The 20221-nt window shown below is 52.4% G+C and overlaps 1 protein-coding gene across 8 annotated transcripts in view; it reads left to right on the top strand.

Annotated features, from left to right (window-relative positions):
• ubr4 (ubiquitin protein ligase E3 component n-recognin 4) overlaps nucleotides 1-20221 on the top strand; it is a 61958-nt gene that overhangs the window by 27403 nt on the left and 14334 nt on the right. For 4 of the 8 annotated variants that reach the window (XM_036533517.1, XM_036533513.1, XM_036533516.1 and 1 more), the window contains exons 48-88: nucleotides 121-337; nucleotides 912-944; nucleotides 1264-1327; nucleotides 1621-1755; nucleotides 2009-2183; nucleotides 2462-2602; nucleotides 3108-3229; nucleotides 3705-3816; nucleotides 4061-4191; nucleotides 4508-4685; nucleotides 5531-5635; nucleotides 6071-6208; nucleotides 6323-6491; nucleotides 6756-6960; nucleotides 7258-7371; nucleotides 7763-7972; nucleotides 8088-8237; nucleotides 8353-8580; nucleotides 8702-8780; nucleotides 9101-9316; nucleotides 9767-9935; nucleotides 10360-10504; nucleotides 10622-10707; nucleotides 10904-10991; nucleotides 11115-11308; nucleotides 11626-11865; nucleotides 12310-12448; nucleotides 12866-12991; nucleotides 13558-13686; nucleotides 14395-14738; nucleotides 15232-15322; nucleotides 15537-15621; nucleotides 15743-15870; nucleotides 15954-16083; nucleotides 16262-16419; nucleotides 16886-16995; nucleotides 17478-17619; nucleotides 17773-17854; nucleotides 18502-18675; nucleotides 18780-18901; nucleotides 19476-19673. In XM_036533517.1, the coding sequence (XP_036389410.1) occupies nucleotides 121-337; nucleotides 912-944; nucleotides 1264-1327; nucleotides 1621-1755; nucleotides 2009-2183; nucleotides 2462-2602; nucleotides 3108-3229; nucleotides 3705-3816; nucleotides 4061-4191; nucleotides 4508-4685; nucleotides 5531-5635; nucleotides 6071-6208; nucleotides 6323-6491; nucleotides 6756-6960; nucleotides 7258-7371; nucleotides 7763-7972; nucleotides 8088-8237; nucleotides 8353-8580; nucleotides 8702-8780; nucleotides 9101-9316; nucleotides 9767-9935; nucleotides 10360-10504; nucleotides 10622-10707; nucleotides 10904-10991; nucleotides 11115-11308; nucleotides 11626-11865; nucleotides 12310-12448; nucleotides 12866-12991; nucleotides 13558-13686; nucleotides 14395-14738; nucleotides 15232-15322; nucleotides 15537-15621; nucleotides 15743-15870; nucleotides 15954-16083; nucleotides 16262-16419; nucleotides 16886-16995; nucleotides 17478-17619; nucleotides 17773-17854; nucleotides 18502-18675; nucleotides 18780-18901; nucleotides 19476-19673 (6002 nt within the window). The remainder of the gene's footprint in view (nucleotides 1-120; nucleotides 338-911; nucleotides 945-1263; nucleotides 1328-1620; nucleotides 1756-2008; nucleotides 2184-2461; nucleotides 2603-3107; nucleotides 3230-3704; nucleotides 3817-4060; nucleotides 4192-4507; nucleotides 4686-5530; nucleotides 5636-6070; nucleotides 6209-6322; nucleotides 6492-6755; nucleotides 6961-7257; nucleotides 7372-7762; nucleotides 7973-8087; nucleotides 8238-8352; nucleotides 8581-8701; nucleotides 8781-9100; nucleotides 9317-9766; nucleotides 9936-10359; nucleotides 10505-10621; nucleotides 10708-10903; nucleotides 10992-11114; nucleotides 11309-11625; nucleotides 11866-12309; nucleotides 12449-12865; nucleotides 12992-13557; nucleotides 13687-14394; nucleotides 14739-15231; nucleotides 15323-15536; nucleotides 15622-15742; nucleotides 15871-15953; nucleotides 16084-16261; nucleotides 16420-16885; nucleotides 16996-17477; nucleotides 17620-17772; nucleotides 17855-18501; nucleotides 18676-18779; nucleotides 18902-19475; nucleotides 19674-20221) is intronic. The other 4 variants (XM_036533518.1, XM_036533515.1, XM_036533512.1 and 1 more) reach the window with 3 other exon arrangements.

Here is a 20221-nt window from a genome sequence, read left to right as displayed (position 1 = left end):
GCCCTCTTTTTCTCTCTCTCCCTCTTCCCCTCTTCTGCCCCCTCTCTTCCCCCTCTCTCTCTCTCTCTCTCTCTCCCTCTCTCTCCCCCACTCCCCCTCTCCTGCCCCCCCCCCCCCCAGTCGGAGCGTCTGTAGACCCTGCAGGTGTCACCATGCTTGACTCCATTAAGATCTATGGGAAGACCAAGGAGCAGTTCGGCTGGCCAGACGAGCCCCCCGAGGACTTCCCCTCTGCCTCCGTCAACAACGTGGGCAGCCCCAACCTCAACCAGGGCAATGGCACGGGGGATAGTGACATCGCTGCCCCCGCCTCTGCTAGCGGAACTGTGCTGGAGAGGTATGCAGGGTCTGGGGGTTGGCAGGGCCTGGGGTCGGATGACCCCCCCCCCAATGTCAGTTTTAATGTGCAGTTAAATAAAATTGTGATAGGACAGAAATGTCAACATTGGAAGGAGTTGTGGAATCTGATGTAGGTTAAGTGGATGCTCACTGTTTTACTGTTTTTCTGAGCTGCTTTAATTTAAACTGTTTTTTTTTTATTGCAAGGTAAGCTATTGGTTGTCTTCATTCTCTTACTGTATTATGTTTAAATGCAGTTTTATCTCTCTTGAGATGCAGCCAATTCAGCATATCTCCAGAGACTCAGACAAAATGAATAGGTTTGAATAAAGTAAAATAAATTAATATTACAGTGAATCAGCCAATGTCAGAGGTGTGTAGGCCCCTGCCTGGTGGAAGAGAGGTGCATTCTGGGAGTGTGTGGTGTGTCCAGTGCATGGCTGCCTTCATGATGACCGTATCTGCACGCTCACATTTCCTCTGTTACATTAAGTCATTTTTACTTGTTTCTTTCTGTGATCCTCACACATTTTTCTTTTTCTTTGCTCCCAAAAAACACAAACAAAAAAAAGTTGTGAAACTGAGTCCTTATCGCCCTTGGACCGGTTAGTAGCCACCCTTTCTCTGCTTGTTTGCATGGTGTTTGCGTGTGTGTGTGTACCAACAAAACGCATCAGCATAAGATTTAACAAGCAACACTGATAATGCTTTAAAATGGGGTAAAAAAAAAAGGTTTCTGCAGAGGTTCACTTAAACTATAGTGAGCCAGATGTTACCCATATGGGCTTGCTTTACTCCTAAATGTAAGAACAGTAGGAAGTTTTTTGTGAATAGTAAGTTTTCTTTTGCTTCCCTCCTTCAGCTTTTCAGTTGATTTCCATGAAGATGGGCAGCGTCACTGTAACTGTGTTTCTTTCCTCCCAGGCTGGTCGTCAGTTCTCTGGAAGCGCTGGAGAGCTGCTTTGCTGTAGGCTCCACAAATGAAAAGGTAAGAAGGCTGTGGCTGTGTCTGTGTGTGTGTGTGTCTGTTTCTGTGTCATATTTATTATTTATTGCTGGTATGTGTGGGTGTGTGTGTATGTGCTGTGAGATGAGGGTGTATGGGTGTGTGCTGTGAGATGAGGGTGTGTGTGTGTATGTGCTGTGAGATGAGGGGGTGTATGTGCTGTGAGATGAGGGGGTGTGTGTGCTGTGAGATGAGGGTGTGTGCGTGCGTGCGTGTGCGTGTGTGTGTGCTTTTATCACGACGTGTGTGTGTGTTCTCTCGGTGCGGTCGGGCAGGAGAAGAACAAGGCCGCTGCCCTGGAGCTGGCCACCCTGCTGTTATCCATGCCCACCCCCGCGGGAGTCCAGCAGCAGACCAAGGGCCTGCTGGCCAGCCTGCACACCAGCCGCACCGCCTACCACAACCACAAGGTGGGCCTCGCTGCAGCATGCATTTTACCTCTATTCCTGTTTCACTTCTCTTTTCTGAACTTCTGCAGTAACTACGCTCATTACTTAGTACTCCACTTGGTGTTAAAGACAAAGCACGTTGTGAACAGATACAACAGGGACCTAGAACTATCTTTTGTTTTAAATGAACATCCTCCAAAAGGCAGCCATACAGAGAGTGTGCATGCGGCCGCCCTGCACCCGGTCGTGCTGATCGCGGTTCCTCCCCACGCAGGACCAGTCCCTGCTGAGCAATGCGGTGCAGTGTCTGAACAGCTGCAGCAGAGATGGGAAGGACCTGGATCCCGACGTCTTCCAGAGGCTGGTGATCACCGCCCGCTCCATCGCCATCATGAGGCCCAACAACCTGGTGCACTTCACCGAGTCCAAGCTGCCGCATGCGGACGCAGGTGAGCCAGCCCCCGCCCGCCGCAGCGCTGGCCCGGGATCAGTCTGAGGGAGGAAGAGGAGGCCATTCTAATGGGCTTTTAGCGTAGCTTATGATCCAAGTCTCTGCTGTGCTGACTCTCAGACTCCTGTGCTGTTTCTTCTTACTGCTGTCAGTGTTAGGCCATGTTTAGAGGCTTGCGTCAGTGTGAGACACGGCCGTGTTTCTGCTTTAACGGGAGGGACCTTGACTCCATGGTAACAGGCTGTGATCTCTGCATCACGGTGTTGATTTCTGCAGAAGCGTCGGAGGACAGCAAGGACGGGCAGAAGGCGTCGGAGAGCGAGGGCTGTAACTTCATCATGCAGCTGGTGAATAACTTCTGGAAGCTCCACGCCCTCAAACCTAAGAACGCCTTCCTGGCCCCGGCCTGCCTGCCGGGTAAGCAGCGCTGCTGTTCCCCAGCAAGGGGTATTCCCCCCTGTGAGAGCGGGCTGGTTTTACAGTCCTGTACAGCCTCTTATTCAGCAGCTTAACAAAACCATAATGAAAACGTCACCTGGTAGGGCTTCTTTACTTGGCAAATCTAAAGCGACAGAAATAAATGTAGTGTTCTTGGGTTAATTTGTAGATATTGATTTTTTTTTCCACGAAGTTGTTGTGCTGTACCTGCTAAGAATTGAAATTCAGCCTTTTTAAAGGTAATTGATTGTTGTGTATGTTGTTTTCACATACAGCAATACATCAGCATATACCTGGAGTTAATTTTTTAAAGTTAATTTCTCCAGTTAGGTTAGATACACATATCTAATAATAGTTTCAAGATTAACCATTCTATCAGTGGCTCTAGGTAACTTGATAGCTGAAGGTGGTGGTATGGTAATAGATTTTGAAGGCTTTGAGCTGGTGACCTGGCCAGTGACTGTCCCATTGCTTTTCTCCTCAGGTCTGACTCACGTTGAAGCCACAGTGAACGCGCTGGTGGACATCATTCATGGGTACTGTACCTGTGAGCTGGACTGCATCAACGTGGCCTCCAAAATCTACATGCAGATGCTGCTCTGTCCCGTAGGTTCTGCCAAACAGCCTAATATCCTTAGGCATCCAGGATTTATTCTTCTGTCACTGTTGCAAATTAATTCTACCTTTTTGGGAGCATTAAATCAATATGTGCCCTCAAGCTCTTAATTGTCCTGTTCCTACCACAGAAGTATGTGTGTGTGTGTGTGTGTGTGTGTGTGTGTGTGTGTGTGTGTGTGTGTGTGTGTGAGCGTGCGCATGTCCGTGCGTGTGCGCGCGTCCGTGTGTGTGTGTGTGTGTGTGTGTACGCTTGCGTGTGTGTGTGTTTTTATGCCAGGAGAATAATCAAGCACTATTTCTGATATGTATTCAGACTGCTTGTTATCAGAGACAGAAAACATTCAGGCAGGACAGTAACGTTGCTTCAGAGATTCATTATTTTCAGTACCAGACTATTTCTCTGCTCTTGCCGATAGCCAGATGTGGTGGACCGCTGATGTGTGTGGTTCTCTCTGGGTGGCAGGACACAGCGGTGAGCTTCGCCTGTAAGCAGGCCCTGATCCGAGTGCTGAGGCCCAGGAACAAGCGGCGACACGTGACCCTTCCCTCCCCGCCCCGCTCCAACACTCCCATGGGTACGGCTGCCTCCTCATGCTGCTGTTCAGGGGACAGCTGCTGAATCTGCAACTATCCACTGAAGAGCCCTTTCCCTTAGCAAGCCTGGATTCTTTGACAGGCTTGGATTCCAGCTAAGACTTCCCCAAGATCATAGGGGGCCTTCTCTCTGTCCTTTAGTAAAACCTAGTGTTGAACCTGCAGGGTGTGAGTTTAGCGTTGACTGTTGGGTTAAACCTTTCCCCTCACGAATAACCCCCCCAGGAGACAAAGACGACGATGACGACGACGACGCGGACGACAAGATGCAGCCGTCGGGAATGACGGGAGGGGAGGGCGGCCGGCAAGAGAGCCAAGAGCAGAACGAGGTGGATCACGGGGATTTCGAGATGGTGGTGAGTTTGGCCGAGTGGCTGTTCCCTGCTCTCGCCAGCAGGGGGAGTGCGAGCACGGTTTCTTTTCTACACGACAGTGAGTATCTGTTTGAGTTTGGCTCAGTGGAATTTGGACATCATCGTACTTTGTGAAATTTTTGGCCCCAGTACAGTTAACTAATCGCCTCAGTGGAGTCTTTTTTGCTGTAGATACACAGCAGCAAGGAGCTCATTAGTGGTAGAGCGTCAAGCCAGAAAATGTTATATACGATTGCGGGCTAACTGACCTGAGATCAGGCTGTTATTATGTAATTCCCCTCTTCTGTGTCCTCTGCAGTCGGAGTCCATGGTCCTGGAGACGGCAGAGAACGTGAACAATGGCAACCCCTCGCCACTGGAGGCGCTGTTGGCCGGAGCGGAGGGCTTCCCCCCCATGCTGGACATCCCGCCTGACGCGGACGACGAGACCATGGTGGAGCTGGCCATCGCCCTCAGCCTGCAGCAGGACCAGCAAGGTCACTGTCCCCTTCAGGGTGTCCTGGGTCACTGTCCCCTTCAGGGTGTCCCGGGTCACTGCCCCCTTCAGGGTGTCCCGGGTCACTGTCCCCTTCAGGGTGTCCCGGGTCACTGCCCCCTCACTGCTCAGGGTGTCCCGGGGTACTGTCCCCTTCAGGGTGTCCCGGGTCACCGCCCCCTTCAGGGTGTCCTGGGTCACTGTCCCCTTCAGGGTGTCCCGGGTCACTGCCCCCCTTCAGGGTGTCCCGGGTCACCGCCCCCTCACTGCTCAGGGTGTCCCGGGTCACTGTCCCCTTCAGGGTGTCCCGGGGTACTGTCCCCTTCAGGGTGTCCTGGGTCACTGCCCCCTTCAGGGTGTCCCGGGTCACTGCCCCCCTTCAGGGTGTCCCGGGTCACTGCCCCCTTCAGGGTGTCCCAGGATGGTTGACTCTGGAAAACCACCAGTGGGCCCTTGAGCGCTCACTGGGGATCTTTTCTTAATTGATCTTATGATTAGTTGTAATTATAATTACAATCAGACAAGTGAGAGTAACAGGGCAGTGGTAAATATTTGTGTGTACTATATAAGCACAGGTACTTCAGATGTAAATGGCACACATCTCCTAACATTGTAGACCATGGTGAATTAGTACCCAATTCAGAACCATGCAGTTTTGTAGTAATTTTTTTCGGTAATATTAAGGACTACATATTACCTTACTGTTTAGTCTAACAGTAACTGGGCCCAAGTTGTGGCCATGTGTCTGATTCAGGATATATGAAGCCACAAACCCTTAAGTCCTTTAAATTGTGTGTTATGTGTAAGAGTGATGAGTGACAGCTCTCTCTCTCTGTGGATATGCAGGCAGCAGCAGCAGTGCTCTCGGGCTGCAGAGTCTGGGCCTCTCCGGCCAGGCCCCCAGCTCGTCCTCGCTGGACGCAGGAACACTGTCCGACACCACCGCGTCAGGTAACGAGCCCCACGTCAGCGGGCAGCCAGCGACTGTAGCGGTCAGCGACAGTCCAGTCCAGTGACAGTGTGGCTGACTGTCTCGGTGGTTGCGGATGAGTTTTACTGTAGCGTGTCTTTCCTGACTGCGGTGGGAGAGTTCTGTACAGAATGCTCCTGTGGGAGAAAGCAGAAGGTTATACAGAACACTGCTGTCAGTGGTGTAGGAGTAGCGCTGTAGTCTTTGCTGAGCGAAGTGACTGTGTTTCTGTAGTAGAGCCCTGTGCAGAACTGTGCTGTTGGTTGTGTGTGAGTAGAGCAGCAGTGACTGGCTGTCTCGGTGGCTGTGTGTGAGCAGAACTGTAGTGCGTCTCTGTGTAGTAACTGTTCCTGTGGGAGAGCCCCATGCAGCAGCCGGCTGTGTTTTTCCTGTAACAGCTCTGGTTATGCTTTCAGCACCAGCCTCGGACGACGAGGGCAGCACGGCGGCCACCGACGGCTCCACCCTGCGCACGTCTCCGGCCGAGCACGGGGGCAGCGTGGGGTCAGAGAGCGGCGGCAGCGCCATCGACTCGGTGGCTGGCGAGCACAGCGGTAAGATGCCCTTCCCCCTCCCGGCCAGCAGGGCGGCGCCAGAGCAGCGTGTGTTTCAGTGTGTCCGAGCGTCCGTGAAGGCCGGGGGGTGACGGGGTGTGTCTGTGTTGGCAGTGTCGGGGCGCAGCAGCGCGTATGGGGACACCACGGTGGAGGGACACCCTGCCGGACCCGGCAGCGTCAGCTCCAGCACCGGGGCCATCAGCACCACCACCGCCCAGCAGGAAGGGGACGGCTCCGAGGGAGAGGGCGAGACCGAGGGGGACATCCACACCAGCAACCGGTCAGACCTCCACCACGCATAGAGCAGTTACATTCTCTCTTCCTCCTCGTCAGTCCTGCTCCACGGAACCCCCCCTTTACATTCACCCTCCCACCCTTCTACCCCGGTCCTCCCTGCCTCCGTCCTCCCTTCCCTCACAGTGCGTTGCATCAGACATGTCTGAAAACGATAAGCAGGAAGTATAATTGTGGGTGTAAGGGCCAGCTGTGATGAGCGGTGCAGGAGAAAGGTGTGCTCTGTGAGTGACTTCCTGTCCGTCTCCAGGCTGCACATGGTCCGGCTCATGCTATTGGAGCGTCTCCTGCAGCACCTCCCCCAGCTGCACAGTGTGGGAGGAGTCCAGGCCATTCCCTACATGCAGGTGATCCTCATGCTGACCGCCGACCTGGACGGCGAGGACGAGAAGGACAAGGGGGCCCTGGACGACCTCCTGGCCCAGCTCATCGCCGAGCTCGGCATGCACAAGAAGGTGAGAGGGTGGCGAGGGAAAGGGGGAACCCCAAAACATGTGAGAACTATTATGTGCTGTCAAGAACTCGCTGCCTTAGACAAAGCATAGTACTTGGCTGTGGGAGAGCAGAATCCTCTTGATTAGTATTTACCAATCACTGATGACCAGGACTAACGAATAGCGTATGTGGATAATAATTAGTAACCCAACCGATCGGTGGGGCTCTGGAGGCTTTGTTTTACTGCCATCATCAAATAAGCCAGGGCCGATTGCTGATGGTCTGATCAAGTGTGCCCTGCGTGTCTGCGCTCTCAGGACGTCTCTAAGAAGAACGAGCGCAGCCCCATGAACGAGGTTCACCTGGTCATCATGAGGCTGCTCAGCGTCTTCATGTCTCGCACAAAGTCCGGCTCCAAGTCGTCCTCCGAGGTACGGCCCCTTTCTGCCACGCTGAACTGACCTTTACAGGCATGACTCATCACCTTAAACGGACCTTGGTCTGTTCTCTGAGCAATTAGCAGCAGTTTAAAAGAATTATTGATATCTCACAAAGGATGGAAATAAGTTTCATCAGTCTTTTCAGTAAAAGGCAATGTGTTTTTAAAAATGAATCCATTAAATAACAGAAGAAAATTAAGCCCATGGGGAGTGTTTAGCTGGATGGACCAAGCTCAACAAAGTAAATCCAACGTAAAAATCCAATGTTACATCCAACAAAAACTCTTCTATTTTCTAATGAAGTCTTCTCAGGTGCCTTCTAGGTGAATGAGTGAAGCAGACAGGATGTTGTAACATTTCACCGTGTCTGTGTCCCCGGCAGTCGTCCTCTCTCATCTCCAACGCCACGGCCACGGCTCTGCTCAGCCTGGGCGCCATAGACTACTGTCTGCACGTGCTCAAGTCCCTGCTGGAGTTCTGGAAGACCCAGCAGGGAGAGGAGGAGCCGGCAGCCGCCAGCCAGCTGCTCAAACCCCACACCTCCTCCTCTCCCCCCGACATGAGCCCCTTCTTCCTCCGCCAGTATGTCAAGGTAAGCCTTCCCGTGCTGCACGCGCCGCTCTCCGCCTCACCAGCTGACCACACAGCGTCCCGGGATTGGGTGGCCGTTTGGGTGTTAATTCTCTGATTGGTCCTCTCTCGCTCAGGGCCACGCCTCCGACGTGTTCGAGGCGTACTCCCAGCTTCTGACCGAGATGGTGCTGCGCCTGCCCTATCAGATCAAGAAGATCGCCGACACCAACCCGCGCATCCCACCCCCCATCTTCGACCACTCCTGGTTCTACTTCCTGTCAGAGGTAAGTCCCGCTGCCTCAGCGGACAGGCAGGAGCGCCTCTCTGCGGTGAAATGTTTCCGTTCGCTCAGGCCTCGGCCCCCTGACAAACCCGCCGGTGTGCTGCGTCTCTCCTCAGTACCTGATGATCCAGCAGACGCCCTTCGTCAGACGGCAGGTGCGCAAGCTTCTGCTGTTCATCTGTGGCTCCAAGGAGAAGTACCGGCAGCTGCGCGACCTCCACACGCTCGACTCCCACATGCGGGCCATCAAGAAGCTCCTGGAGGAGCAGGGCATCTTCCTGAGGGCGGGCGTCGTCACGGCGACCTCCGGCTCCGCCCTGCAGTACGACACCCTCATCAGCCTGGTGAGTGAAACACGCCCCCTTTACACCTTATATGCTTATGATTTATCTCTCTTCCTCCCTTATGTTGGTTAACTTACATTTAACTCCCATTCTGTTCCTGTTTTCTTTCTCCTTTTGAAAGATGGAGCACCTGAAGGCTTGTGCTGAAATCGCCACCCAGAGAACCATCAACTGGCAGAAGTTCTGCATGAAGGATGACTGTGAGTAATCCAGAGGAAGCTGGCCTCACTGGCCTCACGGCTCATTGGTTGAAGCGTTCTCATACTGTACTGCCGAGTGCAGCTGGGGGGAACTCATACCTCGCCTCATTAGCTCGTCTGACAGCACTGATTAAGTTATGTCTGCTATAAGTGGCTGTGGGTCGATGTTTTTCAATCGATCCTCACAGCTGGTGGAAATCTCCCTCAGCTTTCCTACCAAACAGGGTTTCAGTGTGATTTGGTAAAAATGGCAGATGTCGTGATGGGGAGTGTGTCCTGTTCCAGCTGATCTCTCTCTCTCTCTCTCTCTCTGTTCGCAGCCGTGCTGTACTTCCTGCTTCAGGTCAGCTTCCTGGTGGACGAGGGCGTGTCCCCGGTGCTGCTGCAGCTGCTGTCCTGTGCTCTGTGTGGCAGTAAGGTCCTGGCGGCCGCTGCCTCCGGCGGTTCGGGCGGGGCATCAGGGACCTCCCAGTCCTCCCAGAGCAAGTCCTCCAGCAAGAAGAGCAAGAAGGAGGACAAGGAGAAGGAAAAGGACGGTGAGCACAGCCAGGGATAAATGATAGTCACCTCTAAATGATTATAAAGCCAAGATAAAATCTGTGAAAAAAGATTCAGTACCAGACCTTTTCCAAAGACTAGTTTGGTTAGTCTTAATCTGGTCAGGATCATTTGTTGAATGGAAGAAATGAAATGGAGGAAATGGAAGAATATTTCTAGCTGTAATACTGCTGTATGGAGGAGATTGTAGTGTTACACCTGTTTGAAGTGTTTGTGTCTGTCTGCCTCTTTGTGTGTATGTGCGTGTGCGTGTGTGCATGTATGTGTGTGCGTGTGCGTGCGTGTGTGTGTGTGCGTGTGCGCGTGTGTGTGTGTGCGTGTGTGTGTGCGTGTGTGTGTGTGTGTGCGTGCGTGTGTGTGTGTGTGCGCGTGTGTGCGCGTGTGTGCGCGTGTGTGCGCGTGTGTGTGTGCGTGTGTGTTCTGAGCAGGGGAAGGGCTGGGCAGCCAGGAGGACCAGCTCTGTACAGCCCTGGTCAGTCAGCTGAACAAGTTTGCAGACAAAGAGACTCTGATCCAGTTCCTGCGCTGCTTCCTGCTGGAGTCAAACTCCTCCTCCGTGCGCTGGCAGGCTCACTGCCTGGCCCTGCACATCTACAGGTACTCCGCCTCACCTGCTCTACCTTACCTGCTCTACCTTACCTGCCCCGTCTCACCTGCTCCGCCTCACCTGCTCCGTCTCACCTGCTCCGTCTCACCTGCCCCGTCTCACCTGCCCCATCTCACCTGCCCCGTCTCACCTGCTCCACTTCACCTGTGATCCACTGTGACTGTAGTGGGCATTACCCAAAAGACAGGCGCCAAAAAAAAATCCACCATTGTCCTTTTTTCGCTTGACCAATTTTCAGTCTGCCTGCTGGTAAAATCATTGTGAGAGTCATCAGCCATGATTGTGTAGTTTCATATTTATGCAGTTTGCATTGTAACTTTGATGACTGCTTACAGGGTTATTTCAGTGAGTAGGACAGTTCTTAATGTGAGTGCTGTTGAGTCTAAGCATTTTCTTCGATTCCTCCAAACGTAGGAATTCCAGTAAATCGCAGCAGGAGCTCCTCCTGGACCTCACCTGGGCGATTTGGCCAGAGCTCCCGGCGTACGGGCGCAAAGCTGCCCAGTTTGTGGACCTCCTGGGCTACTTCTCCCTGAAGACCCCACAGACAGAGAAGAAGGTGAACAATGGGAGATGGGGGTCTGTCGCTGTGCACGGTTTAGTGAATGCTCGTCAGCACTGTGTGCGTTTATTTCAGCTCATTGGAGGCTTATGAAATGCCCGTCTCATTTCACAGCTGAAAGAATACTCCCAGAAGGCTGTGGAGATCCTGCGGACACAGAACCACATCCTCACAAACCATCCAAACTCCAACATCTACAAGTGAGTGTCCCCTGTAGGACTCAAGATTAGCCAAAATTTATAAGGCACTCTTTTTTCCCCTATTTTTTTTCCCCTATCTTTTTTCTCTTTTCCTTGTGTCCCCTCTTAGACTGGAAATTAGGCTTCTATTCCGTGGTGGTTTTCTTAAATTGAAGTTGTTATCAACTTAATTAATGTTTTCTTTTTTCCCTCATAGCACTCTGTCAGGACTGGTGGAGTTTGATGGCTTTTACCTGGAAAGCGACCCCTGCCTAGTCTGCAACAACCCCGAAGTGCCATTTTCGGTGAGTGAAACCTCCGTACGTTCCAGGAAAGATCAGAATGCGGTAAACAGAGTTGCACTGAAAAGGTGTGTGTGAGCGGCCGAAGCCGGAATCCTCTGACATCCTGGTCTTTCGGGTCCTCAGAACATCAAGCTGTCCTCCATCAAAGTGGACACACGTTACACCACCACACAGCAGGTGCTGAAGCTCATCGGCAGCCACACCATCAGCAAGGTGACCGTCAAGATCGGAGACCTCAAGCGCACCAAGATGGTGCGCACCATCAACCTGTACTACAACAACCGCACCGTGCAGGCTATCGTGGAGCTGAAGAACAAGTGAGTCCCCCGATCCTCACACAGAGCAGGAAGCCTTCCACGTGTCATGCAAAGGAGAAAGAGGAGTGGAACCCACACACTGCTCTGATGCGCCACAAAAGCATTTACGTTTATTTTACATAGAAATATACGTTTTTATGCACAAGTAAGCGTTACCATTAGAGTTTGGTGTCAGTGCTTCCTCCTCGCAGTAATTTTGTGTTTAAATGTTAGCTCTGATCCGTAACTCCTCCTTGTTTGTTGAAGTGAGCGTTTTGTGTGTTTTTACATCAGTTCGTCTCTCTCTCTCTCCACTCCCTGCTCCCCCTCTCCTTCAGACCCGCCCGCTGGCACAAAGCTAAGAAGGTGCAGCTGACCCCAGGTCAGACCGAGGTGAAGATCGACCTCCCTCTGCCCATCGTGGCGTCCAACCTGATGATCGAGTTCGCCGACTTCTACGAGAACTACCAGGCGTCCACGGAGACGCTGCAGTGTCCGCGGTGCAGCGCGTCTGTGCCGGCCAACCCGGGCGTGTGCGGCAACTGCGGGGAGAACGTCTACCAGTGCCACAAGTGCAGGTGGGCGGAGACGCGCGCTTCACGATGAGCGCAGCCCCAAACTGCGCTCAGCCGTTCACAACGTGTAAAAACTGTAACCTGCGTAAGCCGCTCTGGATAAGAACATCTGCTAAGTGACAATAATGTAATGTAATCTCTCAGTGGCTTATGCGTATGCCTATCACAGTGTTCATCTCCTTCAGTCACTCATCCATGCTGAGCAATTATGCCCACAGAGAAATTTTAGCAGTAGTTCTTAAAAGCATAGCTGTATATCATACGCTGATAGTACATACTTGCCGACACAAAAGAAAAGGCAAAAAAGACCTGACATTGTTGGTGATAGAAACTGGATGGTTGCACTGTAAAACACTGAAACGGATGTATGGACCAATGAAGAGCAGCTGTTAGGGAGAGAATGCGCTACATTCGCTGGTGTCTGAGTCTTCCGCTGTTCTTTGGCAGGTCCATTAACTACGATGAGAAGGACCCCTTCCTGTGCAACGCCTGTGGGTTCTGCAAGTACGCCCGATTCGACTTCATGCTGTACGCCAAGCCCTGCTGCGCTGTGGACCCCATCGAGAACGAGGAGGACAGGAAGAAGGTGAGCGACTGCTCTCTGTCACGCGCTCCGACCCTTACGGCTGTTTTCTGTGTTTACACAGAAAGGTACAGACGCAAATGCCGAAAGTTCTTTCCTTATGAATTCATTGTACATTCCGTAGCCCAGAACCAAATGAGGAGACTACATGTCCCGCAGAAGGCTGGGAAGAACATACACTTAATGGAGCTCCGGAAAACAAAAAGACCACTTTTGTACACACTAATCGAGCCATTTCTCAGTGAACACAAACAGGCAGTCATTCACTCGCGCGGTTATTTTTGTGGGTGTGTCGTGTTTTTCTTAGAAAATCGCTTTCGGTTTGAAATGTGTTGCTTGTTGCGTTGCCAGCTGCAGCTGAAGTGATGTTGATTATGACAGGTTAGCGTGAATGTTTGCGGTTGCTTCCCCCCCCCCTAGGCTGTCACCAACATTAACACCCTGCTGGACAAGGCTGACCGGGTCTACCACCAGCTGATGGGCCATAGGCCGCAGCTGGAGAGCCTGCTGTCCAAGGTGAACGAGGCAGCCCCAGAGAAGCCACAGGTGAGACGGGGGTCACGGCTTTCACCGCTGTAGCTGTTAACACCCTTCATTACCGAGTGTACTCACTCGTGAAATGTGTTTAACTGTGTTTCAAATGTTGCGAAACCATGGCCCAGGGAGACCTCATTTGGATGTCATACATCAGATACTTCCAGAAATCAAAGTGCAGTCCTGCAGGCTTGGATGCAGTGTTGATCACCTGCAATAAAGCTGAAACAAACCACTAATTAACTTCAGAGGAAAGATTGGAGGTGGATTCCGTGGAGTTCACTTGTATTTATCTTGGAAAGCAAGCAGTGGCATCATAACAGAAAAGACATCGGTGGATGATTCCTAAATTTCTCTGGATGGTTTCTAAATTTCTCTGGCTGATTTCCAGGCACAGTCTGTTACAAAAGGTCAACTCCCTGTACCTTTAATGTCCCTCATACTCAGACCAGTCATTAGTATGGGGTTGTGCAGTTCTACAACTATAGCTTGAGGTTTGATTTTGAGGTTTGTTTGAGGTGAATGTGCTTTCCCTTCCTCCTCCCACGCCAAACGCCCTGTTTTCACCGTGTCCCCAGGATGACACAGGTGCAGGGGCGGGGCTGGGTGCGTCCTCGGCCAGCGTCAACAGGTACATCCAGCAGCTGGCCCAGGAGTACTGCGGGGACTGCAAGACCTCCTTCGACGAGCTCTCCAAGATCATACAGGTGCGAGAGCCAACAGCCGCACTGTGTTCCTGCAGGGCTAGGAGACTCCTTACTCTGCTGCCACACAGGCTTATCATCTGCTACCGGATGGCAGATACCATGTCCTGCTACCACATAGAGTTGACGTCAGATGAATGAACCGTTAATATCACATTAAAATTCGTCAATTGCTGTTAATAAAACATTACTACATTATTTATATCTGTTGTAGTGCCTATCCCAACTTAGACACTACTTGCCTCTTATAAATGACTTGGTTTGTGTTCATTCATGAATCAGGTTTAAGTAGTGAGAAGTATCTTTTTTAGGAGATGCTCCAGTATATATAGAAATAATATGGTTGTATTTAAGGGCTAATTCATGCACCCTTGATGTAAAGCCTTACCTTTCATTCTCAAAAATCCAATCTTGTGCACATGGCATAAAATCAACTGCTAAATGCCACCCTTATGCTGTTCACTATTTTAATTTCTAACTATAGATTACAGGCCATGTATTAATATTTGCTGGCAACCCTGTGGGGGCTTTAACATTGTGTCAATCAAAATAACTTGTGGTTGATGCCTTGTCTATGAATTATATTAATGACAAGTGGTTCAGACCTCAGCCTTTTGGGACTGTAGTGGACTGCTTGAGGAGGGACTGCTGGTGTTTTTGGAATGGGTTGATACAGATGTGCCCCCTCCTCTCCCTCCCCAAACTCTGCAGAAGGTGCTGGCCTCCCGGAAGGAGCTGCTGGAGTATGACCTGCAGCAGCGGGAGGCGGCCACCAAGTCGTCCCGCACCACGACCCAGCCCACCTTCACAGCCAGCCAATACCGCGCCCTGTCCGTGCTGGGCTGCGGACACACCTCCTCCACCAAGTGCTACGGCTGCGCGTCGGCCGTGACGGGCCACTGCATCACGCTGCTGCGTGCGCTGGCCACCAACAGCGCCATCCGGCAGATCCTGGTGCTGCAGGGTCTGATCCGCGAGCTGTTCGAGTACAACCTGCGGCGCGGAACCAGCGCCATGAGGGAGGAGGTGCGGCAGCTGGTGTGCCTGCTGACCAGGTGCGGCTGCCGCCCGTCACGCGCCCTCGCGCACACTCTCGCACACGCAAGCTCACACACACACACACATACATAAACGCACATTCGCACACGCACGCACATACACACACATACATAAACACACATACACACACACGCACATACACGCACCCGCACATACACACGTGCGCACACACACACACACACACACACACACACAAACACGCACATACAAGCACCCGCACATACACGCGCACACACGCAAACACACACGTACGCACGCACGCACATACACACACGCACTTACACACACGCGTACGCACATACACACACATACACACACGCACATACATAAACGCACATACACACACGTGCACGCACACACGCACACATGCACACACCTACACAAATACACACACATATACGCGCACACACACTCTTTCTTACGCGGTTGTTTTTTTTGCATTTTTATTTTTTTTTACAAAGTATTTAGCAGTGGTTTGTCATTTTGCAGGGATCACCCTGACGCCACTCAGCAGATGAACGACCTCATCATTGCCAAAGTGTCTGCGGCACTGAAAGGACATTGGGCCAATCCTGACTTGGTAATTTTACTCTGCTGGCATTCCTGCTGTTGCGTGAATATGCAGTTTTTGAGACAGAAAGTAATTAGATCAGCATCTGAATAGAAATGAGCGGGTCCCGTCTACAGTCCTGTTGGTGGGATTATGTGGACATAGTGTAATGGGCTGAGTTTTTGGTGTAGTAAGCGGGTGGAGCCTTCTGTGTAATGAGTGTGCGTGGCTTGTGTATCTTCAGGTAAGCAGCCTGCAGTACGAGATGCTGCTGCTCACCGACTCCATCGCCAAGGAGGGGGGCTGCTGGGAGCTTCGTCTGCGCTGTGGTGAGTCCATCAGTGCAGAGGAGTGAAGCCCCCTTAAGAATGTCCCGCCGCTGCACCGTGTAGCTGTAGGATGATGTGCGTTCTCTGTGAGTGTTAGTAAAGCTGTCTCCTCTGCGTGCAGCCCTCAGCCTGTTCCTCATGGCGGTGAACATTAAGACTCCGGTGGTGGTGGAGAACATCACCCTCATGTGCCTGAGGATCCTACAGAAGCTCATCAAGCCCCCGGCGCCCACCAGCAAGAAGAACAAGGTACAGAGAACAGCAGACCGACCGGGTCGTAAAGCAGTGCACTGTTACTGCGAATGGAATTAACGGCTCTGTGTCTCTGTTAGGATGCTGCCGTTGAATCCCTGACCACAGTGAAGCCCTACAGCAATGAGATCCACGCGCAGGCCCAGCTCTGGCTCAAAAAGGATCCGAAGGCCTCTTACGAAGCCTGGAAAAAGTGCCTTCCTGCCAGAGGTCAGAGGTCACCCAGATAATCAGACCCTCGAGAAATCAGTTGTTATGAACGTGCTATTCTCTCTTTGTGCTGTCACCAAATCAGGAAGATTTTATAAATTCGTTCTTTTGAGGAGTGGGTGTCTGATGAAAGCATGCTAACAGATTTTTATTTGATGGTTTTATTTGGTGTCCTCAGGTCAGGAGAGCGTCTCCAAGCCAATGAGCAAGGCGGAGGTGCGGAGGCAGTACCTGCTGGAGAAGTACGTGTGGAAGTGGAAGCAGTTCATGAGCAGGCGGGGGAAGAGGACTTCCCCTCTGGACCTCAAGCTGGGCCACAACAACTGGCTGCGGCAGGTAACGGACCCCGGCTGCAGGCTTTACTGACTCACACTGGTAGAAAGGGCTCCAAAGTGGCGCTTTACCTTGCATTCACAGCAACCGCAGCCACTCCTCCACGGCAGTGCAGAGAGCATTGAGTTGCATGGGATAACAGGACTCGGGAAAAGAAGGCACCAGGCATCGCATTGTGAAATGTTAATGATGAAAATTCGAACTTGCTATGAAAAGTAGCCAGTCAGAACTGGGGGGATATTTGGATTTCCCTCCAAAGTGTAACCTGCACCCTACAGATACACAGATTGCATTTTTGGAGGGGTGGACATGGGCGCTCCCGTTTCAGACAGCCTGAGCATTGAGAAGCACAAGCAGCAAGGGTTTCCCTGCGGACGTGTGAATGCTGGAATCCTCAGCTGCCGTGTTTCAGAGAGAGGGACACAGCCTTGCGTTCTGTTCCTGCAATAACTGTGGCCCCCTCGTCCAGGTGCTGTTCACCCCGGCCACTCAGGCAGCGCGGCAGGCAGCCTGCACCATCGTGGAGGCCCTGACCACCATCCCCAGCCGCAAGCAGCAGGTTCTGGATCTGCTCACCAGGTAAGCCCTGCCCCACACCCACACAGGTGCCGTTAGAGACCAGGGCAGGCGTGGTTAAAACCCGAACTTTTACCAAAGTGAAATGCAGAATGGTGGTAAGAGAGGCACTTTCACATAACTGGGGGGTTCATGTTTATATGTGACTCTACAGGTGATGTTTTCTTCCCTGCCCCCTCCCAAGACAGAGCACATAAGATCAGACAGAGCAAAATAGCTGATTTGCATGCGATACATCTGTTCTTTGTAGGCTTGGATCAGGCAGAATCTGAGTGTGGGGTTTATGTATTATGACTTGTATACATATATTCCCTCTATGTTATAATAAAGTAAAAAAAAAAAAGGAAGAGGTGTGCTACACGCCCATCTGCCAGGCAGTCAGAGAGGCTCCAGTAACGGCCCGTTTTATCTGTCGGATGCTTGCATGTCAGCCACCTCACTGAGATTTCCATATTGAGCCGTTTGCACGGTCCCGTGTTCTGCAGTTACCTGGACGAGCTGAGCATTGCTGGGGAGTGTGCCGCGGAGTACCTCGGACTGTATCAGAAGCTCATCAAGCCGGCCCACTGGAAGGTGTACCTGGCAGCACGGGGGGTCCTGCCGTACATAGGCAACCTCATCACCAAGGTAACGACCGCCGGCGTGAATCGGCCTGGCACCGCACCGCCCTGAAGCTTGCAGGAGATCAGCCGTATCCGACAGCTAGCGGACGAAATGACTGTAAACTTCGCTGGCAGTCTCAGTTGGCGTTGTGCTCACTGTCCCGTGTCTCGCTCCCAGGAGATCGCCCACCTGCTGGCCCTGGAGGAGGCGACGCTGAGCACGGACCTGCAACAGGGCTACGCTCTGAAGAGCCTAACAGGTGAGCTCACCGTGACTCCCAGCTCCTGCCGTCTGATATCTGTGTTTAGCAAATATCCAGTAAGTCCTCAGAATCAGAGCTCCAGCGCGATTTTCAAGCAGTTTGTGACCTGTGGCTATATCAATTATGTGTACTTGATGAGCGGTGTTAAGTGGTGTGGTTTGTTTATTTGAACCAGCAGCCTTCAAGTTCAAGTGCTGCGCCAGCTTGTTAGAAGTTTAGCCTGGAGTATTTTTAGATGGGGTGCCATGCTTATCCCCATGGCCTGTGCCAGGTGGCTCAGCACCTTCGCTGTGAGTGGCTGTGCGCCATGGTTTCTGTGCCGTGCTGTGCCATTAGAGTTTCCGTACCCTACACTGCGTCTGTCTCTGTCTCGGCGCCCCTGTGTCCCCTGTGGGCAGCACTGTGGCGTAGTGGCAAGGAGCAGGGCCTGTAGCTGAAATGGTGTTGGTTCAATTCCCTGCTGGGGCACTGCTGCTGCTGTACCCTTGGGGAAGGTATTCACAAGTGCCTCAGTAAATATCTAGCTGTATAAGTGGATGATGTAGTGGAATTGTAGCCTATGTAAGTCTGTCTGGATAAGAGCATCTGCAAATGATAATAATGAAATGTAATGTAATGTCTTATGTGCATCTGTGGTCCTGCAGGCCTGTTGTCCTCCTTTGTGGAAGTGGAGTCCATCAAACGTCACTTTAAGAGCCGCCTGGTGGGGACAGTCCTCAACGGCTACCTGTGCCTGCGGAAGCTAGTGGTGCAGAGAACCAAGCTGATCGACGAGACCCAGGACATGCTGCTCGAGATGCTGGAGGACATGACCACAGGTGCGGCGCCGTAACCCGTCCCCGGCCACGCCCTCTCACCTCCTGTCACATCAGTAGCGTGTGCCTGGAAAACACCTCCTGAAACTGTGTGCCTGCTCTTCCAGGGACAGAGTCTGAAACCAAGGCCTTCATGGCGGTGTGCATCGAGACAGCCAAACGCTACAACCTGGACGATTACAGAACGCCAGTATTCATCTTTGAGAGGCTATGCAGTATCATCTACCCTGTGAGTGCCCGTAATAATTCATTTTCTCTGCAGTATTATCTGAAATATTTATGTGATTGGCAGACACCCTTGTCTAGGGTGACATGCATATCTCATAATTGACAGTATGGATTTGAAGAGCTTGGTATTTTTACATAAATCAGGTTATGTATGGTGCTCAAAAGCACAAAGGCAGTACTTCACCTGGGAATCAACCCAACTACCATCTTATTAAAAACCTGGATTCTTTATCATGCTGCTGCCATTCTGAGGTTGACGCTTATACGCTTGTAATGCCTTGCCCTCTCATCTCTCTGAGATGTTCAGCCACAGTCCTGACTCACTGCAGTCGTCGAGGAGCAGTGTAACGAGGAGCAGTGTTAACTCCCCCTCGTCTCTTGCCCTAATTCCCAATCTGCTTCTCTGTCTGGCCAAAAGCAATCTCCCCCCCTGCATTTAATCCCTTTAATTCCCTACCTGTGCGAGGATGACCCAGGAGAAGGAAAGTGAGAACCCTCCCCAGTATCCTCCCGCACATGGTCGTGGTGACCTCACTGCGCCCTGCCTGACCCCCGGTCCCCCTCTCCGCCCGCAGGAGGAGAACGAGGTGACAGAGTTCTTCGTGACGCTGGAGAAGGACCCGCAGCAGGAGGACTTCCTGCAGGGCCGCATGCCGGGCAACCCCTACAGCAGCAACGAGCCGGGCATCGGGCCCCTCATGAGGGACATCAAGAACAAGATCTGCCAGGACTGTGACCTGGTGGCCCTGCTGGAGGATGACAGCGGCATGGAGGTACGGTTCCCACTCCCTGCGTGGAGGTACGGTTCCCACTCCCTGCGTGGAGGTACGGTTCCCGCTTCCTGTATGGGGGTACGGTGCCCGCTTCCTGCATGGAGGTACGGCGCCCGCTTCCTGCGTGGAGGTACGGCGCCCGCATCCTGCGTGGAGGTACGGCGCCCGCTTCCTGCATGGAGGTACGGCGCCCGCTTCCTGTATGGGGGTACGGCGCCCGCTTCCTGTATGGGGGTACGGCGCCCGCTTCCTGTATGGGGGTACGGCGCCCGCTTCCTGTATGGGGGTACGGCGCCCGCTTCCTGTATGGGGGTACGGCGCCCGCTTCCTGTATGGGGGTACGGCGCCCGCTTCCTGTATGGAGGTACGGTGCCCGCTTCCTGCGTGGAGGTACGGCGCCCGCTTCCTGCGGGCATCTCGCCTACCGGGCAGCCCCACTGCTGCGTTAATAGCACTATAAGATCGCTGCAGTGAGAGCCCACTGTCTTCACATTGCTGGACACGTCTTCAGTGCTTCATGTGTCTGTGGTCATTACATATAACATTAC

The sequence above is a fragment of the Megalops cyprinoides genome, chromosome 7 (genome assembly GCF_013368585.1).
Source record: "Megalops cyprinoides isolate fMegCyp1 chromosome 7, fMegCyp1.pri, whole genome shotgun sequence".
Taxonomy (NCBI): domain Eukaryota; kingdom Metazoa; phylum Chordata; class Actinopteri; order Elopiformes; family Megalopidae; genus Megalops; species Megalops cyprinoides.
The sequence above is the reverse complement of the archived record's forward strand: the minus strand, read 5'-3'. Positions and strand labels throughout refer to the sequence as shown.